General features: G+C 44.6%; 1 protein-coding gene across 4 annotated transcripts in view; it reads right to left on the minus strand.

Moving 5' to 3' along the window:
- Positions 1–3220: 3220 nt before the first annotated feature.
- Positions 3221–26635, minus strand: part of ASAP2 (ArfGAP with SH3 domain, ankyrin repeat and PH domain 2) — a 196656-nt gene continuing 173241 nt past the window's right edge. For 2 of the 4 annotated variants that reach the window (XM_040427499.1, XM_040427498.1), the window contains 14 exons: positions 26076–26209; positions 24606–24700; positions 21741–21930; positions 19576–19661; positions 18555–18670; positions 15759–15826; positions 13634–13747; positions 11711–11957; positions 9045–9212; positions 8206–8368; positions 5439–5503; positions 5107–5210; positions 4445–4567; positions 3221–3803 (listed from right to left, as the gene is read on the minus strand). In XM_040427499.1, coding sequence (XP_040283433.1) covers positions 3729–3803; positions 4445–4567; positions 5107–5210; positions 5439–5503; positions 8206–8368; positions 9045–9212; positions 11711–11957; positions 13634–13747; positions 15759–15826; positions 18555–18670; positions 19576–19661; positions 21741–21930; positions 24606–24700; positions 26076–26209 — 1748 coding nt within the window. In that variant the 3' untranslated portion in view covers positions 3221–3728. The remainder of the gene's footprint in view (positions 3804–4444; positions 4568–5106; positions 5211–5438; positions 5504–8205; positions 8369–9044; positions 9213–11710; positions 11958–13633; positions 13748–15758; positions 15827–18554; positions 18671–19575; positions 19662–21740; positions 21931–24605; positions 24701–26075; positions 26210–26635) is intronic. The other 2 variants (XM_040427500.1, XM_040427501.1) reach the window with 1 other exon arrangement.

Raw genomic sequence — 26635 nt, forward strand, 5'->3', positions numbered from 1 at the left:
CCAGCCCAATTTTATCTATGTAATTACTGTATACTGTATATGCCATACGGAAAAACGGAACAGAAACACAACGGAAACAAAAAACGGAACAACGGATCCGTGAAAAAGGGACCGCAAAACACTGAAAAAGCCATACGGACGTGTGCAGGAGGCCTTAGACGGAGTGATTGCACTTCCACCGGCTACCATAGGTCCTTTCGCATTAATCCCTCTGCAGGCGGAGTAATTACACTCATACTGGATATCATCTGTCCTGTCTGCTTTCCCCCTTCTATTGGGGGATTAGTTGCACCACAATTGCGTGCTAGAGATCCTGTAGCATTACCCTTCCCCCATTGCCGGAGTAGTTGCACAACCAGTAGTGCTTGCACTACCAGTGGACCCTGTAAATTTTTTCGGTTCCCCTCTTTCCGTCAGCGGAGAATTCCACTACCACTGGAAACTGTTCCTCCTATTATATTATTCGTCTTTCTTGGGTAGAGTAATTGCTTCAACATTGTCTACTGCGACTACTCTCAGTTGTTCCTTGTGGCATGCCATCCCGTTCCATAGGTGGCCTATTGGCTAGACACGGTACCTACAATCGCCTTATTCCCCCCCCCCCCCTGCCTCAGGTAGTTTTAGTTTAGATTGGTGTCTGGCGCCTACGTGGCAGCCTCTGTCTTTCAGGTCGGCCTGTAGCTCTAACAGGCCGTTGGTATTCCTCATGCCTTGAGTCCCTGTGAGGGGCAATCTCATTTGGCTGATTGTCATTGGCATGCCCTTCGTCTACGCTCCTTCCGTAGGTGGAACGTCTGCTCTGATTGCCAGTTTTCTTCCTTCTCAGGTGGAGTGTTGCGCTAGCACCAATTCTTGGTGGCTATTGCGGTTGTCCTCATTTTCAGGTGGAGTCTCTCCTCTGACCCTAGAGGCCATGCTTGTTGCTATCGCCTCCCCCCTGTGAGGCAGTCTTTGCGCTGCCTATAGATATTCTGGCTACTCCGGTTCCAGGGCTACTACTGCGGGAACCCTTCCCAGGGGGAATTTTTGAGTTCATCCTTCAACTGCGGCTTACATGATGCATGGGCAGGGGACACTGCATTTATGGTTTTCTCCACATCCCCTTTCTCCATGTGGAGTGCCTCTACAGTCTACCACGGTGACAGCATCAGCATTCCCTCCGTATGGAGTTTGGGTATGCACTTATTCAGTTTGCATATGTGAGTGGTCTACAAGGCTCCCATCATCGGGTACTGCCCTTGTTGTCACCCCTAAGTGCTGTTTTTCTACTAAGCCACACTGGCTGCTTCTACTTCTCCCCTTCCGCAGGGCGAGTAGTTGCACCCCCCCCCCCCCCATTACTGTTACTGCCTAGTTGGCCAGTGTTCACAGCCATTGGGTTCTCGTATGCTCCCGTTTTGCTGGGGGGGGGTGCCTGCGCGGATGGTGTTGGTTCTGTTACCAGTTTTTTTTCTCGGGCTTTGTGGCGTTCGGGGTCCACACTCCCTTCCTGGCGCAGTATTTTTCCTATCTCTCTGGTTCCTGTCTGCATCTTCCAGTTTAGGCAGCCTTCCATGGAGTATCAGACTGCTTCTCTCCTCTCTTGTTCTGGAATTTAAGGTCCTCCTCTACATGCCTCTCCGTACCACATTAGCGGTTTCCTGGGGGAACATTCTTATGAAGAAACCCCCTTGGCCATAGGTCTGAATGGGATGTTTTTGATCCTGGAGGACACTCTTTCCCTGTCAGGTTACTCCCCAATTTTTTTTGACAGTTTTGGGTCGATTCCACTGCCTGGTTTCCTTTGGGTTTCTTCAGTCCTTCAAGAATTTTGGCTTGTGGGCCATTCTCATGCCTGACCTCCAGGTTCTCTAGCCCTGACTCTATCGTCATGGTCCCGCTGGAGTGTTCTTCTCTTCTGGCAGTCCAGTATGGTGCTTTTGCCTTTGGGCATTCCTACTTCTTCCCCTATGGGGGGCAAGTTTTCTCACATCTGCAGTTCTTGGCCCTTGATATCAAGACGCCATTTTCAGTTTGTCTTCTTCCAATCAGTATTCCACTGAGTGGTTTCCTTTTTTCTTCTCACACCATGCTGTGAATGTTGATGGCTCTAGGGTGTTTTTTTTCCTAGGGTTCTGACCCATGGGCATCACTCCTTAGCAGCCTTCTGGATCCAAGCTACGTATTTCTCTCCGGTACCTTCCGCAATTGCTCCGTTGCTTCTGGTGACTGACTTGTCTTCATTCTTGTCCATCTTGTGGAAATTCAGTGTGCTGTCCACTTTTAAAGTCTCCTAAGCTAGGACTTATATTCCCTGGACTGTTCTTTTTTCTGCCTAGCCGGAGCCTCTGCGTATTCAGCCGCTCTCTGGCTGGCCTTCCTGGGAATGTTTTTACCTGTCCCTTTTCAGGGTTCCTAGGGTGTCTTTCCCCCGCATTTCTGGGCGGGCCCTATGACCAGCCTTTGATTCGTTCTGTTCTTGTTCCCTCCCCCTGGTACTGCTCTTTAAGGTCCCATGGTCTTCTGTGTCCCCCAATGATACGAGCGAGAAAATAGGATTTTTTGTGCTTACCTATAAAAACCTTTTCTCGCTGAGTTCATTGAGGGACACAGCTCCCACCCTGTATGTACATTGCTGGTTCTCCTAGATGGGTCCTTCTGGTTCTTGATGATGACCCATCTCCGGTTTTCTTCCTTTTTATTGTTTTCTGTTGGCTTCTCCTGGCTGCTCCTACTGCTTTTGTACAAACTGATTAGCTCAGTGTCTCCAGGAGGGGTATAGCTGAGAGGAGGAGCTAACACTTTTTTTTTTTGCTTAGTGTCGCCTCCTATTGACAACAGCTATACCCATGGTATTCTGTGTCCCCCAATGAACTCAGCGAGAAAAGGATTTTACAGGTAAGCACAAAAAAAAAACAACATATTTTATGACGCTATGTAACCCTTAGAGGTCTGGAATATATTAGATAACACTGACATAATGCTGTCAGTGTTATCCTATTCATTCCAGAACTGTAAGGGTTACATAGCATCATAAATCAATATAATGCCATGTGACCCAGTCAGTGCTGGAAGTTCAGAACGAATGCTGCGCTGTGAGTCCGGAGTGTGACACTCGCTCGTCTGAAAGCGGCCTAAAGCCGCTTTTCTGGCATAAGGGAGATGATAAATTTTCCCCTATGAGCCCAAAGTAACGTGCTGGCAATAGAGGAACTGTTATATAAAAGTTAGATACCAAGTAGGCAGTACAGAGATTTATTGGATTGGTCTGGTTATTTATTAGCAAATCACACAGAGCTAAACGATTAGTTCCATAAAAAAAGTAAAGTTAATTACAGTACGTAGAAAAACAAAATGGATTCCTATGAGTATTAACCATTTAGCTGCAGGTGAGTGGAGAGTGCATTGCCCTGCAATGTAATTCCTCTGTAACAAGGAGAGAATCTAGGAGTAGAGACAGCTTTTATAAAGCACTGGTCATAGAAAGCTAGGAGGGTACAAAAGATACAAGGAGGAGAAGACGGCGGAAATCTCTAGTGTTTCACAGGAATATCTACATCCGATTGGCAACATATTTCCTTAACAGGAAGAATAAATATACATTGGATGGGAGAGTCTCAGCATAAGTCAGTGCATAGGAGTGTTAGCGGGTGGACGCTGGTCAGTGGCGTTGCGGTATCTGTGGAGTTGGCTCCTCCTCGAAGGCCTCCTGCTGGGCTGAGCACAGATCCGCTGCAGTACTGAATGGCTTATTCAGCAAAGAAGTGCACGAAAGACACAGGAAAGGCTCCTCTCCGGGATGGCTCACCATCTATGTGTCCGATCTGGCATGTAGGCAAGAATAATGAGGCATTAGTACATAATATACAGTAGATTATATCATTATATCTCATAGTTGCCATGTTGTGACATTTCACTTAGGGATCCACGGTTTCATTCTGGAGGAAAAACTACTTTAAATCCATATGCAACTGAGCAATTAAGTGCACTGGGGGCAGATCCCAGTCACTGTGCACCCTTGCTCCTCCCTCACCTTCTTGATCGATAGAGCTTGGTTCCTGCATAGTCATCTCGTCTGGCCCTGACAATCCAGCAGGAGAGGGGTGCACAGAGTGATGGATTGGGCACGCCTTCCTTGCACTTACCTGCTCATTTGCATATGGATTAAAATTTATTTTTCTCCAAAACGAAGCAATGAATCACTAAGTGAAAGGTATCATTACATATAGCTGATCTAGACCTACAAAACATTGTGCCTCCAAGTTAAGCGTAGGAAAAGGGAAGGGTTAGACCCTCAAAGTACCAGTACGAACGCAAGTGTCAAAGGTGTCAGACTGACTGTCAGTGTCCGCCATGGCTGGCTTTGAGTCACCAAGGCTGCCTTATACCTTAATGTTCAGCAACAAACTTGGGTCTCTCCATCTCCAGGAGCCGCTGTAGATTAGTACTGGAGGTGTACACTTACCCACCACTCATGGTCCTCTTCTCCATCCACCACAATGATCTCTCCCTCTGTAAACGTCAGTTCATCCGGGTTGTCAGCTGAACAGTTATAAATTGCTTTCACCCTCTTCGGCTTCAACTTCACCTATAGATTATATAAGCCATAAAATTATAAAATGTGGTGGAGGAGCCAAGAAGAAAGCAAAAAAATAAAAAATAAATGCCTAAAAGTCAGATTAGCACTTTACTTTCATCACAGTCTGTACAGTTTAAGGGCTCGGATCATTTGCTTTCTTAAAGGGGTTCTCTGGTTTGGGCAACCCCTTTCCACCTATGATCTAATCATACTGGGCTCCATGCATGGACTCCCCGTCATCTTTTACATTCTATTACATGGGATCTGTTGAGATCAATGGGTCGTTCATGTAAATGCACAGAGAAGCCGGGTCATTGAGAGTGCTGCTCCTTATAGGGGCTCTCTGCTGCGGCTAATCTAGTGGGCTCTCTGCTGCGGCTAATACAGGGGAGCCCCTTTATTACATTCATATGTCCTAGCAGTGCAGAAAGTTATGGCCTAAAGCGAAAAAAAACCCTTCGGGGTGATAGTCGATTAGAGGGGATCCCTGTAAATATTACCAATAAATACAAGCAGTCACCCACACATCTGTCACTCATGTTACTTGCCAGCTGAGACTTGCGTGGCATTGGTGCAGGCGGATGTATAGGCACTGTGGTACCAGGCTTAGGTCCAGGCTTAGAGGGGGCATCAGACAAACCATCTCCTGTCGCTGTAGACAAGACACAAATAGTTAAATGTAACTGTATTAGGGAGTTGCGGCAGAATCCGTTCAATTCATGTGGATGTCTGTATGCATGTATCAATGAATGAATGTAAAATGCACTGCTATAGAAAGTTAAATACACACGGGAAAAAAAAAGTTCAGTGATTTCACGCTAACATCTGTGTTTTGGGAGCGTGACATTACATGTGCGGACACCAGTGCAGGGAAACTCACCAGGATTCGGTAATGATGTTGGGGCTGCTGCCTGGATCTTACCCATGGGGGCAGGCTTCTCCACCCTGATGGAAATGGAACACAAACACATTATTATTAAAGACTAGAATTGGATTATGATGACCTACAGCGCAGGCTTATGTGACTGCTCAACTAGATCTGGAGAGTCAGACACAAAGATCACTTCTTACAAACTACTCGCCCTCACTAGTAGGAAAACTCTGTATAAAGCCTCCCTATATTTCTGTATCCCCTATGAAAACATTAAAGGGCATCCGTCAGCAGATTTGAGCCCATGACACTGGCTGACCTGTTACATGTGCACTTGGCAGCTGAAGGCATCTGTGTTGGTCCCATGTTCATATGTGCCTGCATTGCTGAGAAAAGTGATGTTTTATTATATTCAAATGAACCTCTAGGAGCAACGGAGGCGTTACCATTACACCTAGAGGCTCTTCTCTCTCTGCAACTGCTGCGCCCTCTGCACTTTGACAGAACCAGGCCGTGAAGGTGTCATCACACTGAAGCAGGAGATAGATACTCCGAAACGCGTCTGGTGAGAACTTCATAAGCAGCGAACAATAGAAGCGACTAAAGATTGACTGCAGTCACCCAACACTTGAGATCGGATATCTGCCTTTAAATAACGGAACAATCCAGCGCAATAGGAAACCATTTATACCAGCCATACATTCGCTGGTCTCCTGCGGTAAAGTAACCCACACCACGCTGTATACAAACCGGCCTTTCCGCGGTGGATCAAAGTAACAGCTCCCAATCACATGGGACGCTGTAAAAGCAAGCCGATCACGCCTGGCAGCTACGGCAATTTAGCTCCACTTCGGATACAGAGACATCCCGCTATCCCAAGGATCAGTAACGTAATTGTCAGTCCGTTACAATTATACAAGTGATTCCTGTACGCCTTATGAACAGCTGCTATAAATATATGATTAATATTAAGCTGGCATAGAAGAGACTTTTATTATCATAGTAACAGTATATATAAACTGCGGATCTTTCTATACAAGGTGCTACAAAAACCATATTTGTTACTACTATATCAGTGACCTATGTGCGTAGATGAGAAGCTACTTTGGCCACAAAATGAACACCACATTGATATAGAAGAGCCTTTCTAGCACTTCCAATACCACTATATTTTGCCTTGTCTAATACAATATATAGCACCAATATATTGGTATTTTCCAATGCAGTATATGGGTACTAGCGAACTTTACATTTTATATAAGCTGGTGATATTGGATGTCGGCTCATTAATACCATTTAGTGACTGGACTAATATCCAGTACTGGGTTGTGTTGATTACATGTCCATTTGCATCATTATATAAGAAATCGGTTTATATGTATTTTAGTTTTCATGGATATTTTTTATCCTTGGACTAAACAATTATGCATATGAGATTTGTATGAAACTGAACTATCGTGATCAGATTGGATATTTTATTTCATACCAGTTATATGAACAATTAAGGGATTTTACTTACCAACATCCAAAATACTATTGCATGATATAATACTATCCAATACATAATGGACGGCTGAATATTGCTACTTTTTCATTTGCCACAAAAGCATTGAATATCAGTAGCCTATAATAGCAGATTTAATTTCTGCATATTTGTTGAGGGTACAAGCTGATCCAACTCCTCACGGCACATCGAGCTACCAGTCTTGGCTGTGGGGTTTTGGATCAATACTGTATATGATTGTCCTCTCCGTCTACGTTTTATTCATAAATTTTTAGCTTTTTATTTTTAGTTCCTTTCACATCCTTGATAATAAATATTTGTATACCTACATGTACTGGAGTATTCTGTGCAACACCAGATAAGGGTACTTTCACACTAGCGGCAGGACGGATCCGACAGGCTGTTCACCCTGTGGGATCCGTCCTGCCGATATTTCGCCGTGCTGCCGCTCCATCCCCATTGATTATAATGGGGACGGGGGCGGAGCTCCGGCGCAGCACAGCAGTGCACGGCGAAAGGCCGCCGGACTAAAAGTACTGCATGTCCGACTTTTTAGTCCGGCGGCCTTTCGCCGTGCTGCGAAATAGCGGCAGGACGGATCCGACAGGGGCCCTCTCATATATTTACATTTCCATATTTATTCATATCGACGGTGTGTGTGTGTCGAGGAGAGTGCACCTACACCAAAGGAAGAAGTCAGTGGAGCTACTGGAATCCAATCATAGGTACAAATCTGCTGACAGATGTCCTTTAAAGCCTCTCTATGTTTCTGTGCCCCCTATCAAAACATGAATAGGGGTAAACAACCCAAAATTGACCTTGTGACATATTATACTGGTGGACCGAAATATGCTGTAGGGGAAAAAAATATGATTCTTCGTTAGCATAAGGACAGACAGAGCTCTCTGGTAGCAGCTTATCCCTCCTCTCCCGATGGCAGTAAAAACACATGCTTGGCAGATCTGAGCTAGGAAAGCTAAAAGTTATCCATACACATTAGAAAATAGTCAATATCAGTGGGACCAGTCCATCATCTCATATGTATATGGACCACGCAACTGTTCCCTAAAGGTAGACGTCAAGGAGGAAGAAGTATTGGGCAGGCTGGATTTCAACATGCCCAATCCTTTGTGTCTGGCAGGAGTTAATTCCACTGAAACCAACACACTCGATCAGCTGAGGAAGCATGCCTATTTTATGGGGGAGATGGGAGAGAAAAACATTTTGGTAAGGACACAATTTCCTCTCCTCATATACACCAATAATACTCACCCTGGAACCAGCCTTTTCTGCTGCAACCTGTTGGGAGGCTGTGGTGGGACTGGAGGGGGTGCTGGTTTGTTTTGAGGCACCGGAGGCGGCTGGATCGGTTTGGAGTGCTGACTCAAGGCTTCTATAACACTGGGTGTTTTCGCCACAGGGGGTGGAGGGGGGTCTGGAACGACAGCAAGGCAATTTATAGATTGTATAGTATAGATTATATAATGCATATAGCTTCATGAAGACAGCGCCCTGGAGGTGCGGACACGGTGGATGTTAATAGGACGATAAACATGAATGTTTGACCAAGAACTGTTCATGAGGAAATAACACCATATAATTTCAAGGCCACGTTGTATTCATGAATAGACTGGGGGTGGAGGGGCTGGGTGCCATTAGCCTAATAAGGACCATCATCAGGTGAGGATTTCGGGAAGAATTCCTTTAATGTACCATATTACTGCCCCACTTCAAATGGAGACCATGCCAACCAGATGTTCGATTAGTTGGGTGGGTATGCAACATGCAGCGCTGTGCAACTCTAGAAAACAGAAGACCTACCAGTAATCTGTCTGTGTAGAATATACTTGAGGAGGGGATACAGAAGTACTGCCCATTGTCTTGCAGATGCAAGTAATGCATTGCAAGCCGTAAGAGGAGATCATGACAACCACTCATACACTGCTGCAAAGCCAATGATCACATGGAAGGAGTGAAGCGGACACGGTTAGATACAGGGAAACATAGGATGCAGTGGATGAAACGCTAACAACGTGGATCTCACACACAATTATACAGCAAGCAATGCATCTGGCACAGAGCCGGAGAGTGGTTGACAGCAGGTCACGTACTTGTGGCGGTAGAGGTGACACGCATTGGTGGCACGGGGGGATGAATAGCTGGCGGGTCAGATGACGACCTCTGTCTGCTGCCAATTTCATGTCCTAGTGGGTAAGATTTCCACGCTGGGGTATTTGAAGGGGTGTTGTGTATACTACCGCCAAATATAGTTGACTGTACTAGAGGGGACAAAAACCAAGAGGACGGAGGAAAGATTTCCATATGTCACACACAAACACAGCAGACATCCAACAGTTGATGCGTCTTATTGCACAGAATACCAGCATTACATGTACACCTTTATTTCTAAAAGAATTTCAGCTATCTGCATAGTCTTCAGTAACTTAGAATTTCTATACCGTCCTGTCGTTCCACTCACCTTCAAAGCTGCACGGTAACCACTAATGCAAACTCCAACGTGGACAGTACAGACTATGAACCAGCAGGGGGCAATAGTAAGGACCTATAATATTTCGGATTTGGATTATTTCACCTTTTTTTTTTCTTCTTTCTTCAAAACGATGACATTGTCGGAGTCTACCGTTGTATAGGTAACGGCCGCGGGGTGTCAATTATTCACAGACGTGTGACTAAAAACTGAGAAACATACTGTACCTGCAGGAATAGCTTTTTCACTGCCGGGGTGAATTTCAAGAAGTGTTATTGAGCTAGTGGTTGCTAATATCATTTGCCCAATGCAATGGTGTAGGGTGAGGATCGATGGACTATATGGGTCCATTCCTAGGGCGATAGCTGGCAGGCGCAGGAACACGACCAATGTGATCATAAACTTTCAGGGTGCTCGGGATCCGTTTTTCAAGTCTGAAGGTAGAGATCTTCTTGCTAGTGTCACTGTAACTGACTTTAAAGGGGTATTCCAGTATAAGGGATAGCTATTAGATTGGCGGGGGTCCTACTGCTGTGGCCCCCACCAATCACGAGAACCCTGTGCCCCCCGGAGTCCCCGTAGTGAATGGAGCGGCCGGTCAGGCACGCACACAGCTGCTCCATTCAGTTCTATGGGAGTTCCGAAATAACTGACCATCATACCCGGATGACCGCAGTTTATCCTTTGAGGGGTGACATATTTTGACATACTCACCCTATGAGCGCCTTTCTTTCATAGGCCATTTTGTGTTGCCCAATGCAATGGCATTCAAGGGATTGCAGATCACAATTCACCAGAAGCCAAATAATACTGGACAAAACGAAAATTCCCAATAGGCAACCTGTGTTGTAGCTGAGTAACAGCCATCAGTATACTCCAGGGCACCGTTGTAATAGGTTGTGCATAGTACTCAGGGGTACAGGCCTGAAAGTGCTTACACATGTTTGAGGTTTCCTACTATATCTATAAAGCAATATAATGTGCGTCTGCCATTGGAGCTAAGGCTTGGGTATAAAGGATTTTAACATGTCCTTGAGACAACAGAAACAACTACATCTGGCAGCCACCTTGCACTATGCCCATAAACATGAACACTCAACCAATCCATGCATGCAAGTTTATTGGGGGGGGGGGGTTAGGAGAGATAACTGTGACAACTATCTAAAGTGCAAGATCAGCCTGAGTGATCAGAGCGAAGATAAAAAGAAACAATATGGCCTCAGCAAAGAAATGTGAAAAGTTCTGTAGACGACATTTTTTTTGGATTCTTAGGAGGCATCAAGAATGACCACATGCCATGAAATTTGCCCACACATCCCAGGTCACTATTTGTCCAGCTTTACACATTGGTATTTTGTCTCTAAAATAATGGAACAGCAACCAAGGAAAGTGCTCGTCTCTGGGTGGGACATGGGGACAGTGACATTGAGTTCCATAACCTTAACCTAACAGCACAGAGTGATAATATGCATCCCAGTACTGCAGCGTATCTGACAGATGGCTCTATACCCAAAGACAAATGTACTCAGAATCATCTCCATACTCTATAACAGTCTTGGAAGGGTATTCTAGTAACCGCAAGTTGTCCCCTATCGATGGGATGCACTTGGGGACACGTCACTGGCTGTATTCCGGAAGCCGAATGAAGCCAGAAATGGCGGGGAACAGGCAAGTATGATTTTTTTTTTTTTTTACATACCACACCCACCAGGGTCTACTTAAAAAGGGCCATAATTCTGGAATACCCCTTTAAAAGAGGATGTAGGTCTAAATTTTTTTTTAGACATGTTGCCCCTATTGGCACAAGATGGAAAGTAATTGCTGTACACATTGGACTATAAGCATGTGTTCACACGTGTTGTATCTGCATATAGGGAATATGACACGGATTTACTACTGGATCTGCGGCTGCCAATTTAGATGCATGGGTCACACTGAGGATTATTCTGATATCTAAACTTGGATAAATTCCCTAGTCCAGAGCTCGACGGTCCATAACATATGATAACCACTGTAATCAAAGAAATGGCTGGAGTTTTCCACTTTATAGCTAAATCAGGATTGTTATGAGCAATATAAATGAATATCGTTTGTTAGTTTTAAAAAAAATAAAAATTAATATAAAAAAAACCTTTAACAACTAGAGGTAAGTGTATTAGAAGGCACGTTTCTCTTGGCAAGTGTGTCCCTACAAATTGTGAATACTGTGATGCAACGTCACACAAAGCTGGTGTTGTGTACAGAAGGTGCAGTCGTCAGGGACATACAATAAATCCATTGCTTTGTTACCTTTTGCGACGTTCCTTGGTGGTAAAGGAGGGGCAGGAGCAGTACCCGCCGTGCTGCCAGGGGTGATGTTATTGAGGACTGCACCGTAAGTTTCATTCTGGATGATATTTGGCAGGAAGCTTCTCTGTTTGTCCTTGGCAATGTTGGCCGCATCTCTGGCCAGTGAGGCAACACTGGACTGCATTGAATTTGGTCCAATTTGGTAAAAACTGACTGGTCTGTCCTCCCGACGGTTGGGACTTGGCTGCTACAAGATAACAGATTTTAACACAGAATAAGTTTAGGAAAAAGGATGTAAAGAGGAACACAAAAAAAATGTACAAAGCGAGGTAAAAAAAACAAGTGCAAAGCTGATCTGAAGGCTGCGTACACCTCCTAAACAGTTCTACTGCATTTATATACAGCACAATAAGAGCTGCATGCAGCACAATTACTGCAGCGTGTACTCATGGGATAGATTCGCTGTAAAGGGGCTGTCCCACAAAAAATATTCTACAGTTTTGTTTTGTTTTTTACCAGTAATTATAATTGCATGTAATTAAAAATTAAGTATAGCCACTGAGTAGGGATGAGCAAACCGGACCTTTTCGGGTTCGGAGTTCAGTTACCGAAGGGTTCGGCCTTTGGGTTCTGAAGGAATTCCATTATGGATTCCGTTATAACGGAAGGTAACATAATTTGTGATTGAATGAAAAACGGAAGCCTTTTAAGAGGCCTTCCATTTTGCATTCCGTCATAATAGAAGTCTATGGCCAAGTATAACGGATCCGTCCAGTTTCCGTTATAAAGGACTTTGTTTTCCTTCCTGCATAACGGAAACCAAGACAGATCCGTTATGCTTGGCCATAGACTATTATGACGGAATGCAAAATGGAATGCCTCTTAAAGGCTTCTGTTTTTCATTCAGTCACAAATTATATTACCTTCCGTTATAACGCAATCCATAATTTCAGAACCCAAACGCCGAACCCAAAAAGTTCGGGTTTTCTCATCCCTACCACTGAGTTATTCAATAAAATTTCTCTGTATAGCGCCACCTGCCTGTTTTTGTCCTGCTCACTGAGATGGACACACATGCTCAGTTTCATCCTTCAACTGCCACCTGATAGGGAGAGAGGGGCAGCAGAAAAGAAATGCCCCTTGAGATACCAGCTTGATATAAATCTAGCAGAGCAATTAAAGCAACGAATGGGGAGATCTCTGGACCCATGTGAGGTACAGGGCTGGTTCTAGGTTTGTTACAAAGAGTTTAGCATGTCTGATTTAGGGCTGAAACGATTACTCGATTGAATCGAGTAACGTGGAACAAAAAAATCGTTGATGCAAATTTTTTGCATTAAGGATTCGCTTGTGTCATGTGACCACGAAGCGCGAGTGAAGCGATTGCTATCACTCACCGTTCCGTGGTCACCCGCTGGCCCACACCGCGCTGCACTGTATCCTGAGGCGCTGGGGGACATGGCTAGGAGGGGGAGATGTGGCACTGGGGGGGGGGGGGCGCTGATGGCACTGAGGGGGCAGCTGATGGCACTGGGGGGGGGGAAGCTGATGGAACTGAGGGGGGGGCCTAATGGCATGGGGTAGGTCTAATGAGTTTTTATAAAGAAAAATGTTATTTTAATTAGTTTTTTAATTGTTGGATTAATCAATAGAATACTCTATTACAAAAATAGTTGATAGCTGCAGCCCTAGTCTGATTTTCATTATTTACATTAATCATGGGATGACCCCTTTAAGTCACATGTCTGACAAAAGGGATGGAACTAAGCTGCCGTCAGCAATGACTCTTCTGTTCTGCTGTTTTAGTGACAGTGACGATTCGCTGCCAAATCATGGTCGTAAATATAGACTGACAGAAGCTCTCCATGTCAATTTATGTATTTATACTGGATAGTAAGGATGAGGTTAGGAATTAATACAAACCTGAATTTTATCATCCACATCATCATCGCTTTCATCCAAGTCCACGTGATGTAACCTCCACTCGTATTCCACATGAACATGAGAATTGAAGCGTCCAGATAAAGCCTGCAGCAGCTGAGAGACCAGGAAAAGGTGCAAAAATCAAGAAGAAGAAATAACTGGTCAACAGTTTTCCAGGAGTTCAATACTGATGGCTTATCCTCAGTATAGGTAATCAATATCTGATCTAGGTCCCCGATCACCCCAGCAGATCCGCGGTTTGAAGAGACTACACGAACACTGTGGCCTCTTCCTAGGCCAGTGATGTCAGGTTCATCAGTCGCATGGTCTACCTGCAGCTCAGTCCCATTCAATTGAACTGTCTTAGGCAGCAATACCAAGAAAAGCTCACAGGAGCCCCGCGGCATCTTCAAACAGCTGATCGAGTCAGACTCCACCGATCAGATATTAATGAGCCATCCTGAGGATCAGTCATGAACATTCAACTCCTGGAAACCCCCTTTAATATAAATCTGTATGGATAAGGCTGTGCACCTACTCAACCACCACTCTTGTACATCAACTCCAACTTCTCCTGGGTAAATGAACTTCGAAATCTTCATACATTTTACTGCATGTTGCTAAATAACTAGCACCCCAGTAATATGTGTTCTCCAGAACCTATGTGTCAAAGGAATCATCTGCAAGGTCTACGCTTGTGTTCTCAGCACCACTGCAGAGAACCAATAATGTCCTATTTTTTTCGTGGCCCGGAGGCACAGACCGAAATTGCACAGAAGCGCTACGTAGCGCCTCCGTGGGCTTCCAATCCATGCCTCCACTGCGTATCTCTCCATATCGCGCGGATTGCGGGCCCATTAATGCCAATGGGTCCACATCTGTGATACAGAGGCTCACAGCCAGTGCCCGTATATTGCGGACCAGCCGATTGCCGTCCACAATACAGGCACAGATGGTCTACTGTCGTGTGCATGAGGCCTTAAAGGGGTTCTCCGGTATTTAAGAAAATGAAAATACTGAAATATTACTTTATTATAAATATATTCCCAAATGCCTTTCATTAGTTAGAATGGCTGGTTTTGTCTGGGGAGCAGTCATTGGGAAAAATAAAATGGCCACCGTCCTTTAGTCCTATTCCTATTAGAAAACCTGTCCTAATCACACAGGAGGACAAGTTACTTCAGAGCACTGCGCTAAAGAGCCCCCTTATCCTCCTCTGTGCTCGTCAGGGATTATGATCCTGAATACAGCTGATAAGATCTTTAGCTCAATCTCTGTAGGAATGGAGTTCATGAGAAGACATGAAGTACAGAGAGGGTGGACAGAACAGACTGGTAAAGTGGGGCTGTGGTAATGGAGACTGCATACAAGAGCTGCTGCTCATTAGCCACATCCCCACCTCCTCTCTGTACTTCATGTCTTCTCATGATCTCCATTCCTACAGAGAATCAGCTGAAGATCTTATCATTTGTATTCAGGATCATAATCCCTGACACGCAGAGCATAGGGGAGGATGAGGCAGCTCTTTAACTCAAGTGTTGTGAAGTAACGTCCTGCTGTGCGATTAGGACAGGTTTTGTCTGTACTAATAGGACAGCGGCCATTTTATTTCTCTTAATGACTGCTCCTTAGACAAAATTAGCCATTTTAACTAATGAAAGGTATTTGGGAATATATTTGTAATAAAGTAATATTAAAGTATTTTCAATTTCTTAATTCCCGGAGAACCCCTTTAAGAGTATGTCTGTAGGTGGTTGTACATGTTGCAGATTTGCCTGCTATAAAGCTGCAGTATTTTCCATCTCCAGCCATGTGGATGAGATTTTATGACCTGTCATCTACATGCGGCAAAAAATCTGCAGTGTAAACAGACATTCAGTGCGGATTTTAAATCCACCGCGTGTCAATTTATGCTGCAGATCTCCACCATGGATGTTACCCTTTGCAATGACCTACTGGTGGAAGGTATCAATAGGTCACCAGCATCCAGAGACACCCATTTCTATATGACAGCCCAAACAAGTCTATGGTTCAGAAAGCAGCCTACATAAAAATGGATTTATTAAATGGGCTCCATGATGGATCATTACAATGAGATGGGCGATGATAATATTGCAGGACATACCAAGTCTTCGCACTGCGTGTGCTTTAGCCTCTTCGCTATGTCGAGAGGAGTTTCTCCTGCTTCATTGGCTGCAATCCAAAAGAAAAACAGAGAAAACCATGAACAGCGTTACACAGACACTTCCGACCCACTGTTATCACCCCAAGCCTATCTGGTGATAATATAAATCATATCCATGGAATAAGCAGACATAAGTGGGTTCACAGGCACTTTATGAGGTCAACACTTGTATTAGAAACATCATCCATTATAATGCAGGAAACCAGAAATATATGGGGAATTCTGCACTCCAGAATTCTGGCTTGTAAAATGGGGCTTGGCTACTTTTTGGGCTTAAATGTTCAAAAATGTTTTATCATTTAGCATTTTTGCACACCACTTACTCCAGTTCTGAAAAGTGGGTGGAAAATTGTACATGGTTATCTCTCCAAATGTATTATCTGCGTTAGAAAGCTGGAGTAAGATAAAAGTATAAAGTATTCTGTTTAAGGCCCCATTCACATGACAGTACGGCCGCCGTGTCTGTGTTGCGAACTGAAAAACACTCATTGACTTGAATGGGTCTGGGGTCCACGATCCGCAACATACAGGAAAAGATAGGACATGTTCTATCTTTTGCGGTGCGGAAAGGCTTCTGTGTGCTTCCATGCCTCCGCAAAAGATAGGACCCAGTCAAGTCAATGGGTTAGCACCACGATGCAGAATTCAGACGGTCGGTGCCAGTGTTTTGCAGACCCGATTTTTGTGGTCCACAACACGGATACGGCTGCCCATACGATCGTGTGAATGGGGCCTAAAGTTCTCTACATTTATTAAATAACAAGTCATAAGTTAAGTGCAAATTATTCCAATGCAGACTAAAGGGAAACTGGAGCCAACACTGGAGTAAGGGCCACACAGAAAAAGGGCCCCTCAGGGTGAACCGGAGAGAGGGTTATGGGAATTCAAGGCTCACTAATGCATATACAGTCAGGTCCATAAATATTGGGACAGCGACACAATTCTAACATTTTTGGCTCTATACACCACCACAATGGATTTGAAATGAAACAAACAAGATGTGCTTTAACTGCAGACTGTCAGCTTTAATTTGAGGGTATTTACATCCAAATCAGGTGAACGGTGTAGGAATTACAACAGTTTGCATATGTGCCTCCCACTTGTTAAGGGACCAAAAGTAATGGGACGGAATAATGATCATAAATCAAACTCACTTTTTAATACTTGGTTGCAAATCCTTTGCAGTCAATTACAGCCTGAAGTCTGGAACCCATAGACATCACCAGACGCTGGGTTTCATCCCTGGTGATGCTCTGCCAGGCCTCTACTGCAACTGTCTTCAGTTCCTGCTTGTTCTTGGGGCATTTTCCCTTCAGTTTTGTCTTCAGCAAGTGAAATGCATGCTCAATCGGATTCAGGTCAGGTGATTGACTTGGCCATTGCATAACATTTCACTTCTTTCCCTTAAACTCTTTGGTTGCTTTTGCAGTATGCTTTGTGTCATTGTCCATCTGCACTGTGAAGAGCCGTCCAATGAGTTCTGAAGCATTTGGCTGAATATGAGCAGATAATATTGCCCGAAACACTTCAGAATTCATCCTGCTGCTTTTGTCAGCAGTCACATCATCAATAAATACAAGAGAACCAGTTCTATTGGCAGCCATACATGCCCACGCCATGACACTACCACCACCATACTTCACTGATGAGGTGGTATGCTTAGGATCATGAGCAGTTCCTTTCCTTCTCCATACTCTTCTCTTACCATCACTCTGGTACAAGTTGATCTTGGTCTCCTCTGTCCATAGGATGTTGTTCCAGAACTGTGAAGGCTTTTTTGGATGTCGTTTGGCAAACTCTAATCTGGCCTTCCTGTTTTTGAGGCTCAACAATGGTGTACATCTTGTGGTGAACCCTCTGTATTCACTCTGGTGAAGTCTTCTCTTGATTGTTGACTTTGACATACATACACCTACCTCCTGGAGAGTGTTCTTGATCTGGCCAACTGTTGTGAAGGGTGTTTTCTTCACCAGGGAAAGAATTCTTCGGTCATCCACCACAGTTGTTTTCCGTGGTCTTCCGGGTCTTTTGGTGTTGCTGAGCTCACCGGTGCGTTCCTTCTTTTTAAGAATGTTCCAAACAGTTGTTTTGGCCACACCAAATGTTTTTGCTATCTCTCTGATGGGTTTGTTGTGTTTTTTCAGCCTAATGATGGTTTGCTTTACTGATAGTGACAGCTCTTTGGATCTCATCTTGAGAGTTGACAGCAACAGATTCCAAATGCAAATAACACACTTGAAATTAACTCTGGACCTTTTATCTGCTCATTGTAATTGGGACAATGAGGGAATAACACACACCTGGCCATGGAACAGCTGAGAAGCCAATTGTCCCATTACTTTTGGTCCCTTAATAAGTGGGAGGCACATATGCAAACTGTTGTAATTCCTACACCGTTCACCTGATTTGGATGTAAATACCCTCAAATTAAAGCTGACAGTCTGCAGTTAAAGCACATCCTGTTCGTTTCATTTCAAATCCATTGTGGTGGTGTATAGAGCCAAAAATGTTAGAATTGTGTTGATGTCCAAATATTTATGGACCTGACTGTACATGGCAAACACAGTGTGAACAGACTTTTATAAAAAGAGGAGAAACTGCTTCCCGGGCCCGTATATACAAGTAGCACCACATGTGAATTTAGCTATATCTCTTTCAAATAAGAATTATTCAACACACATCAGAAACATCTGCCACCCCTGAGGCTATGGAGGACAGTGGGTGAACGGTACGTACCTATCTCTATGGAGGCCTTGCCTCTCAGTAGTAGTTTAAGGCACTCGGCATTGTCAGTTAAGCAGCAGTAATGAAGTGCGGTGCTGCCTTTCACAGTCTGTTTGTCCAAATTACCACTGCAGAGAAAACACAGAAATCCATCAGAAGCCGTTACTGGTGGCAGGAAAGACGTACAGAGCAAAATCCATCAGAGGCCAGTACTGGTGGCAGGAACGATGTATGACGCATCACTAATAAAGATGTGCAGCCAGGAAGAGTGGAAGAGGTATATCCTATGATGTATCACTAAGATAACAACTGCTGTATCCTGAATGAGTATATCTGTTACAAAACATAGTAGTCCCGTAAGACCCCTTTAAGCTGCCCTTAACCAGAACATGTCACCAGAAGAGGAGGATGAAGGTTCAAGTATTCTTTAGATGTCCTATTGCCACCTCTCCCCAATAAAAAGGCGTCTTAATGGATGATATGAAGGGCATCTCCACTGAGGGTTTTTATTGTGGTCCAGAAATTTAGGAACAAGCATGTTGTCCAGCTTACAGCTGTGTGCATCGAGGGACGCAGGGGCGGACTGGGAACTTAAAGTGCTCCTGGAAAAAATACTAAATGTGGCTCCGTTTTGTAATTGGGTACAAACTGATGGAAGGCAGGGCCAGCAATACCATATTGTGGCACATTATACCCCCCCCAACAGAGCCAAATATCACAGTCCATCACAAAATACATCCCCAAAAACTTCCAGTGGTCGGCAGTGAGGAGGGCTCAGGCAGCTGTGTCTCACTTGCCATTTAGGTGTCGTTCTTGACAGAATTTGGACAAAGTGCCTCAGCAAGTGGCTTAACTTTTACACATTGCGCTAAATTTTGCATGCTACATAATTGGTGCAGCTCCTGGCTTCTGTGCGTGCTTACACAATTTGGTGCAGCCTTCACAATCTGATGTGCTACTTCCCTTTATGCATTTTTCTTTTTTTTTCAAATCAGTCTTGCACAAAATATTAAAAGGAGTGCGTCACACGTACCTATTTTGCACCAGAAAGTCGACTATGTGCAGTGAGGTGCGGTCGACGGATCTGACAGCGAGATGTAGCGCAGTCTCTCCTTGTTCCTATAAAAGAAGAAGAATAGTCATAACTGGACGTGGCAGTGGTATGTTCTCTAGGCCTCTGTCAATCAGACATGACCCCATCTGCTGCATTATATACCATGTATGCACCAGGTCAGTGTCACACACATGTATGACGACCGTGTATTTTACAGGCACATGAGTTATGCGACTCCTGCGAGCAGAATGTGCTGCATCACTCCACAGCAAGCAACCTGCGCAAAAAAAAATCCAAAAACGATATGAATGATTATATATTCTAACTATATATTTTAATAATTTTATGCGTTTAAAAAAAAATAATAATAATTTCTATCCTGATCCCAAAACCGCTGTGCACTTAAAGGGCACTCACTGCATGTTTAATATTCAGCAATAAATTGCTGAGATAAAATAAGTCTTACTGCTGCAACAGCGACACCAGCGGTTTTTCTCTCACTCTTCTTGTATAGGGAGAGGCCTGTCATCAAGGCAAGACGGGCAGCCGACCAGTGCACACTCCTTTAAAGAGGACCTGTCTCCTCTCCTCTCCTGCTTGGTTTAATAGCTTCATGAATTCCCCATGTAGTAACATGTAGCATCTATTCTTATGGCTCTATGGTGTGCTGTTCCTTTATTATTTCTACTAGAAGTTATGAATGAATTGCTAGCAGTCTGCAGTAAGGGTACAGAGGGGAGGTAACCAGCGATCTGGCCGTTCCGCAAAAAGATAGGACATGTTCTATCTTTTTGCGGAACGAAAGTACGGGACGAAACCCCATGGAAGCACTCTGTAGTACTTCCGTAGGGTTCCGTTCCGCACCATTCTGCATCTCCGGATTTGCAGACCCATTGAAGTGAATGGGTCCGCATCCGTGATGCGGAATGCCCACGGAACGGCACCCATGTATTGCGGATCCGCAAATGCGGTCCACATAACGGCAACGGGGCGCACACGTTCGTGTGAAAGAGGCCTTATGCTGCCAGGAGCGGCTCGGTAGGTGAGTGATAGCCCGGGCTGGGGAGGTAATGTTGCAGTCAGTGACAGCGGTGTGTGCTGCTGGTACCGCTCCGTGCTGCTCTGCAACTGGGCATCAAGTTTACATACAAAAAAAAGCCTACTTGGAGCGGTCTCCCATAGCAACCAATCAGATTGCAGCTTTTATTTCCCCGACGCAGGTTACAACATGAAAGAAGTGATCCTATTGGATGCTGTAGGTGACCTCACCACTTGTAGAGAAGCATGCTAGTGTAGTCTGCAGCCTCTGCTCTCTACAGCCCTGTCTGTCCCCTGCGTCCCTCCACCTGTTCACATGTACTACTTGGACACTGGGAGTTGTAGTTCCACAACAGCTGGAGTTACAGGTTGCAGTGCTCCGCTCTACAAGTCACTGTCACACAATGATACTCACCTGAAATGTCCGAAAGTCTCCAGAGAAAAGGGGAGACCTCCCTGAGAAGCGGGTGCCGGGTCAGTGCTGGCAGGGGGAGCCACCATTTGTCCCTGCTCGGTACTGCATGTGTATTTACACTTGCGCAGTGTCTGAACATGATTATATAAGTATGCACCTGCTGCTGTGCGGGTAGATGCCGCTCCCTGGTGAACCAGTAATGATGGCACAACCACCTAGGCCCAGCACAGCCCCATAAAAGTGAATGGGGCTGAGCGAGATACGAAGCACAGCTGCTACACAATGTACGGCGCTGTGCTTGGCGAGCATGGAGAAGGCAGCGGTGCTCACAGGAGCGCTGGCGGATTCTCAAACAGCTGATCAGCGGTGGTCCCGGGTGTCGAACCCCCACTGAAAAGATACTGATGACCTACTCTGAAGATAGATTATCAGTATAAAAGTCTTGGAGGACCCCTTTAAGACCACTGCATACATAGGAGTCCAAAAACAACAACAACAAATAAAAGAGGAAGGAAACCTATACACATGCCATGCAGACGCTGCACTTGGTCAAATTTGAACCAAGGACCCCATTGCTGCAAGGGAACGACTGACCGCTGTGATGACACCTTATTCAAGGGCCAATGACCAAACTACCTAGAAAAAGAATACATAGACATAATATGGAATAGAGAAAGAGAGGTGCACTCACATGCCCGTTTGCTAATGGAATGGTTTCTGTGAGGTCTACTCCATCTGCGTGCAGTTGTACCAGTGCATACAAGTCCCTGGTCTTGACGGCATCACACAGATTGTGCATTTTAGATGCGTTGTCCACATATTTCTTTCTTGCATACCTTTTTTCAATGTACTTTGCAGTAATGTAATCTTTCCTGGCAATCCTGTAATGATAGTGGAAGGGTACGACTTACATGGGAGAGGCTGCACAGACAACTGCATAGTATTCTGCATGCTAGAGGTAGGTGGCCAAGAATCTCATGCACCTGCTGGAGACTGCCTGCCCGCGGAGTATGTACTGCAGAGGTAGGTACTGAGCATGCTGTCGGACCCCCTCTCTCGACCAGGCACACCGCTGCCTGATGAAGCTTCAGCAATGTTCTCCTATCCTACAGTAGAATTTATATAACATCCCCTTTTAAAGGGACACTTTACTGAAAGCTGGACCGTCCCACTGTAGTTATTAGCGATGCCGCCCACAATCGGCGACAGTCTTCATCACTTTTGGCTGGGAGCGATACGACTGTTGCTCCTCAGCACGTAAGTAAAGAAATACTACTGTTTATGGAGGGCAGTGGGTGAATGGTACGTACGTCTCCATGCAGAAATCTCCTCCGAAGTGTTAAAGGGTTTGTCCAAATTATACAAAAAAGGTTAAAAGGCAGGGATGGTGTTAAAACAATAAAAAGTTCTCTCAACCCTGCCTGCAGCCAATCACTGACACCAAAGCACTGGCTGGCTGCAGCAGTCATATACGGTATGTGGGTATGTCATCACTACAACGATGTAAAGGATCAGAGCGGAGGGCGGTCTGCAAGCTGAGGCCAATCATTGACCCGTCCATTTGATTGTTTACAGACAGGGGGCAGGACGACCAGTGAAGAGAGCCGAAACGGAGAAGCGGGGAGCAGGTGAGTACAGGGTTTTCCACAGGTACAGCAGGCTGCAGTTACATTTTTATTTTTTAAAAGTAAAGTTAAAGTAAAAAAAAAAGCTGGACATCCAATTTACAGGATGCTCTCAAAAGGGGAATCTCTTTTTAAAGGTTACCTATAAATATCTCACTAAAATGAACTGCCCAGGGGATCATATGACTGCAGTTAGTCTGACTTCTCATAACCCAGGCGAATCCGCTGATCCTGTCTAAGCAGATGCCTACTGGCCATGTTATATCTAGTCAGGGGTGGTCTGACAGAGTAGACTACGCTTTCTTTGTGTCTCTTTTCTCTGGCTAACAAAGGGCGGGGGGGGGGAAGGTGTCCGTTGTGGGAAATCCAGAAACTTCTTCCATGGCATCAATAGGCTCTAAAACGTGGCTCTGCAAAATGCGGATGGTAGACACAAAAAATTCTGAGAGATGGCTGGCTCACAGTAATTTGCATAGAACTTTACTAATTCATATATATATATATAATACAACACACTAAAAAACAGTACATAAGTATAAATAAAAAAACGAAATTCATACACTCTTATCATATGATCACGGTCCCCAATGCGGATCCTAATACAATGAGCGCTCGTCTCCCACAGACAGACCTCGTTACATGCCGGCTTGAATATGCAGCGTCTCCTCTCGAGCTTCCCCGCACATGCGTATTGGGACCGTTAAGACGCCAAGAGTCGACCAGGGCTCTGCTGTACAGCAACACTGGTAGATATCGATGCAAACTGCATCTGGTGGCGGTTTCCAAGTTGAAGGTGTGCATCGAGAGCTCCGCATTTAAAGGGACCGTGATCATACCATAGGGTGTATGAATTTTGTTTTGTTTTTTATTTATACTTATGTACTGTTTTTTAGTGTGTTGTATTATATATAGGAATTAGTAAAGTGAGCCAGCCATCTTTCAGAATTTTTTGTATCTACTTATATCACTGAGTGGTGGTCAGTGGTGGTCAGTGATGGCCAGTTCGCCCGCAAACACATGCGGGCTGCCATCTTATCTCACAAGTCCGGTGATGCACAGGTAAGTCCTTACCTGTGCCTGCGCCGCGAGCGCGTCTGAAACAAATGCGGTCACCGGGAGCAGGCAGTTCCGAGAACAGCCGCCGGGGGCCTTGATCAGGCTGTTCTCGGAACTGCCTGCTCCCGGTGACCGCATTTGTTTCAGACGCGCTCGCGGCACAGGCACGGGCTTACCTGTGCATCGCCGGACTTGTGAATCAAGATGGCAGCCCGCATGTGTTCGCGGGCGAACACGGCGAACTGGCCATCACTGGTGTTGGTCAGTCGGCTGGGCTCCAGTTTAACTGGTGAGCATCCTCTATTCTATTATTTTAAAATACGGATGGTGTCCAGGTTGGATCGTTTTTTTTGCAGACCCACTGGCTTCAATTGTTCCGTAGTCCGCAATTTGCGGCCAAGTATAGGACATATTTATCTTGCACATCATCATGTACATGCGAGACGGACATATAGATGTGGAACGCACACGGATCATTCGTGTGCCTTCTGCACAAGACAGAACATATCCTATTGGTCAAAAAAAGGAAATAATAAAACCCCAAAAAAAAAAAAATGGATGCAACACGGACGTCACATGAACATCATCTGTATTTTGCGGACCACAAAATACATACAGTCGTGTGCACGAGGCCTAACAGAGATATCTGGTTTTCTAAATTCCACGTCATTCTTGGTATAATGAAAAGTTATAAAATTTTCTAATATACTTTCTATACAAATCTCTCACAGGTTTCAAGATCTCTGCTTGTGGTCAATCAACAGAATCCCTCCTTGGACATGTATACGTCAGTGCTGGAATGTCTCCTTTCACAGCAGATGGGGAAGAACAGGTCTGGGTAATTATAGCACAGTATGTGCTAATCTACAACTTACATGTCACTGCCGGGCGCAGGCTTCACAGTATCATCAGCAGGCAGGCAGGCTTCCATAATCTCGTTAAATGCGGTGTTTCCTATATTTTTTGCAAGCTAAAAAAAGACAAATGTTAAATATTCATGAGTGTATTCTGCAGTTTAGTTGATAAATGCTTCACTCTTCATGAGACGATTATACCCTATGAATATGTAATTGTGAGAATGTCATATCCACTATCTAATTATCTAATATCTAAGCAATCATCTATCATACTGTATCTATGATATCAATCATACATCTAATATCTATCAAACATATATCTATCTATATCTATCTATCTATCAAATATCTATCTGTTTTTCTATCCATTGATCATTAAATCTATTTGTCTATCTATCAACCTTAGGCCTCTTTCACACGGGCGTGTACGCCCCGCATTTGTGGATCCGCAATACACGGGTGCCATTCCGTGGGCATTCCGCATCACGGATGCAGACCCATTTACTTCAATGGGTCCGCAAATCCGGAGATGCGGAATGGTGCGGAATGGTGCGGAACAGAACCCTACGGAGTGCTTCCGTGGGGTTTCGTCCCATACTTACATTCTGCAAAAAGATAGAACATGTCCTATCTTTTTGCGATCCGCTGCGGCTGCCCCACGGACTATACTCGTGCATTGCGGCTCACATTTTGCGGGCCGCAGCATGGCAACGGGGCGCACACGCCCGTGTGAAAAAGGCCTTAAAGGAAAAATTTTATCTGCCAGTTAAAAATTTTATCTGCCAGTTTTTTTATTAAAAAAAGATTTTTTTTTTTCTAATCCGTTTTTATTTTCTGATTACATATATTTTATTCCGTTTCCTGAACATGATTATGGGGGCGGCCATCTTGCCTACAGCATTTAGAAACGGCAACTCCATGGGCCGCAGACACAATGTTCTGGAGGGGACCTCAGTGACTTCTATGGGAGGGTTTTCTAGGCATGGTCTGTGACCTGTGCAGAGGTCATTGTACAAGGAAAGAACAGATAAGATGTGACAATCACCTACTGTGAACGGTGGATCATGTCTTATCTATACACAGAGGTGATATCACTACAGGCAGGATTAGAATGACAGATAAGCAGGTAACTGCAGCAAAGTGATCTGTACAGACCAAGAAGTGGCGCCTATTATTAGGCTTAGTGGTCAGTGTGAAAACTGCAGGATATATGGTTTTTGTTTATAGTTATTGACATGGAAAATTAAAAATACATCAAAGATTCTTGAAAAAAATGTTAAACAGAAAAACATGATTTAAACAATAAATAATTTTCTGATGACACATTTCCATTAACAGTTACTTCTATATGGATAATGTAATCCCGGTCAGTCAGCTTCCATAACATAATAAAATCTGCTTTGTGGCGTCACCAGCAGCTAAGTTATAGGAGATGCTGGACTGTCCGGCTGTATAAATGGGGTGTTATAGAGGAGAATGCCTTCATACCAATAGTTCTGATGTTCCCAGGACGTCCAGTGTGAGTGACTGTATTCTGGAGTAATGCACCCCCAGCTCCCGGTGAATCCCTGAGCATTCAATACACGTCAGTATACCCAGGTTTGTAGAAAGCCAAGTCGGATCTGTGACATAAAACAGAAGGTAAAACTCTCCTAGAACAAAGTAATACATAAGAACAAAGAGGTAACGTGAATGTAAACTCCCTAATTCATCTACTATATCTGTCACCTATTTATTACCGCCACATCTCCACATAGAGGTTATGTTTGAAAGAATACGCTACGCGGGACATCTCAGTGCTAGCGGTAGCTGACAACAGAGAGTAATACCTTATAAAGGCAGCTAAGTGGAGATGTCTGCTGTAATACATCCAGGATCACCTTTTCTTATAACTCTGCATCGTGTCATTCCTCTATTTTCCCTCCTGGAAATGTATGGATGAATTGCCAACAGGGTGTTAGCAGCATTCTCCTTGTCAAAGGGGTGTGTCTCTACATAGTCTGACACAGTCAGCACTGATTGGACATTGTAGGACACACCCACAACTG

Source organism: Bufo bufo, chromosome 4, assembly GCF_905171765.1.
Source record: "Bufo bufo chromosome 4, aBufBuf1.1, whole genome shotgun sequence".
Lineage (NCBI taxonomy): Eukaryota > Metazoa > Chordata > Amphibia > Anura > Bufonidae > Bufo > Bufo bufo.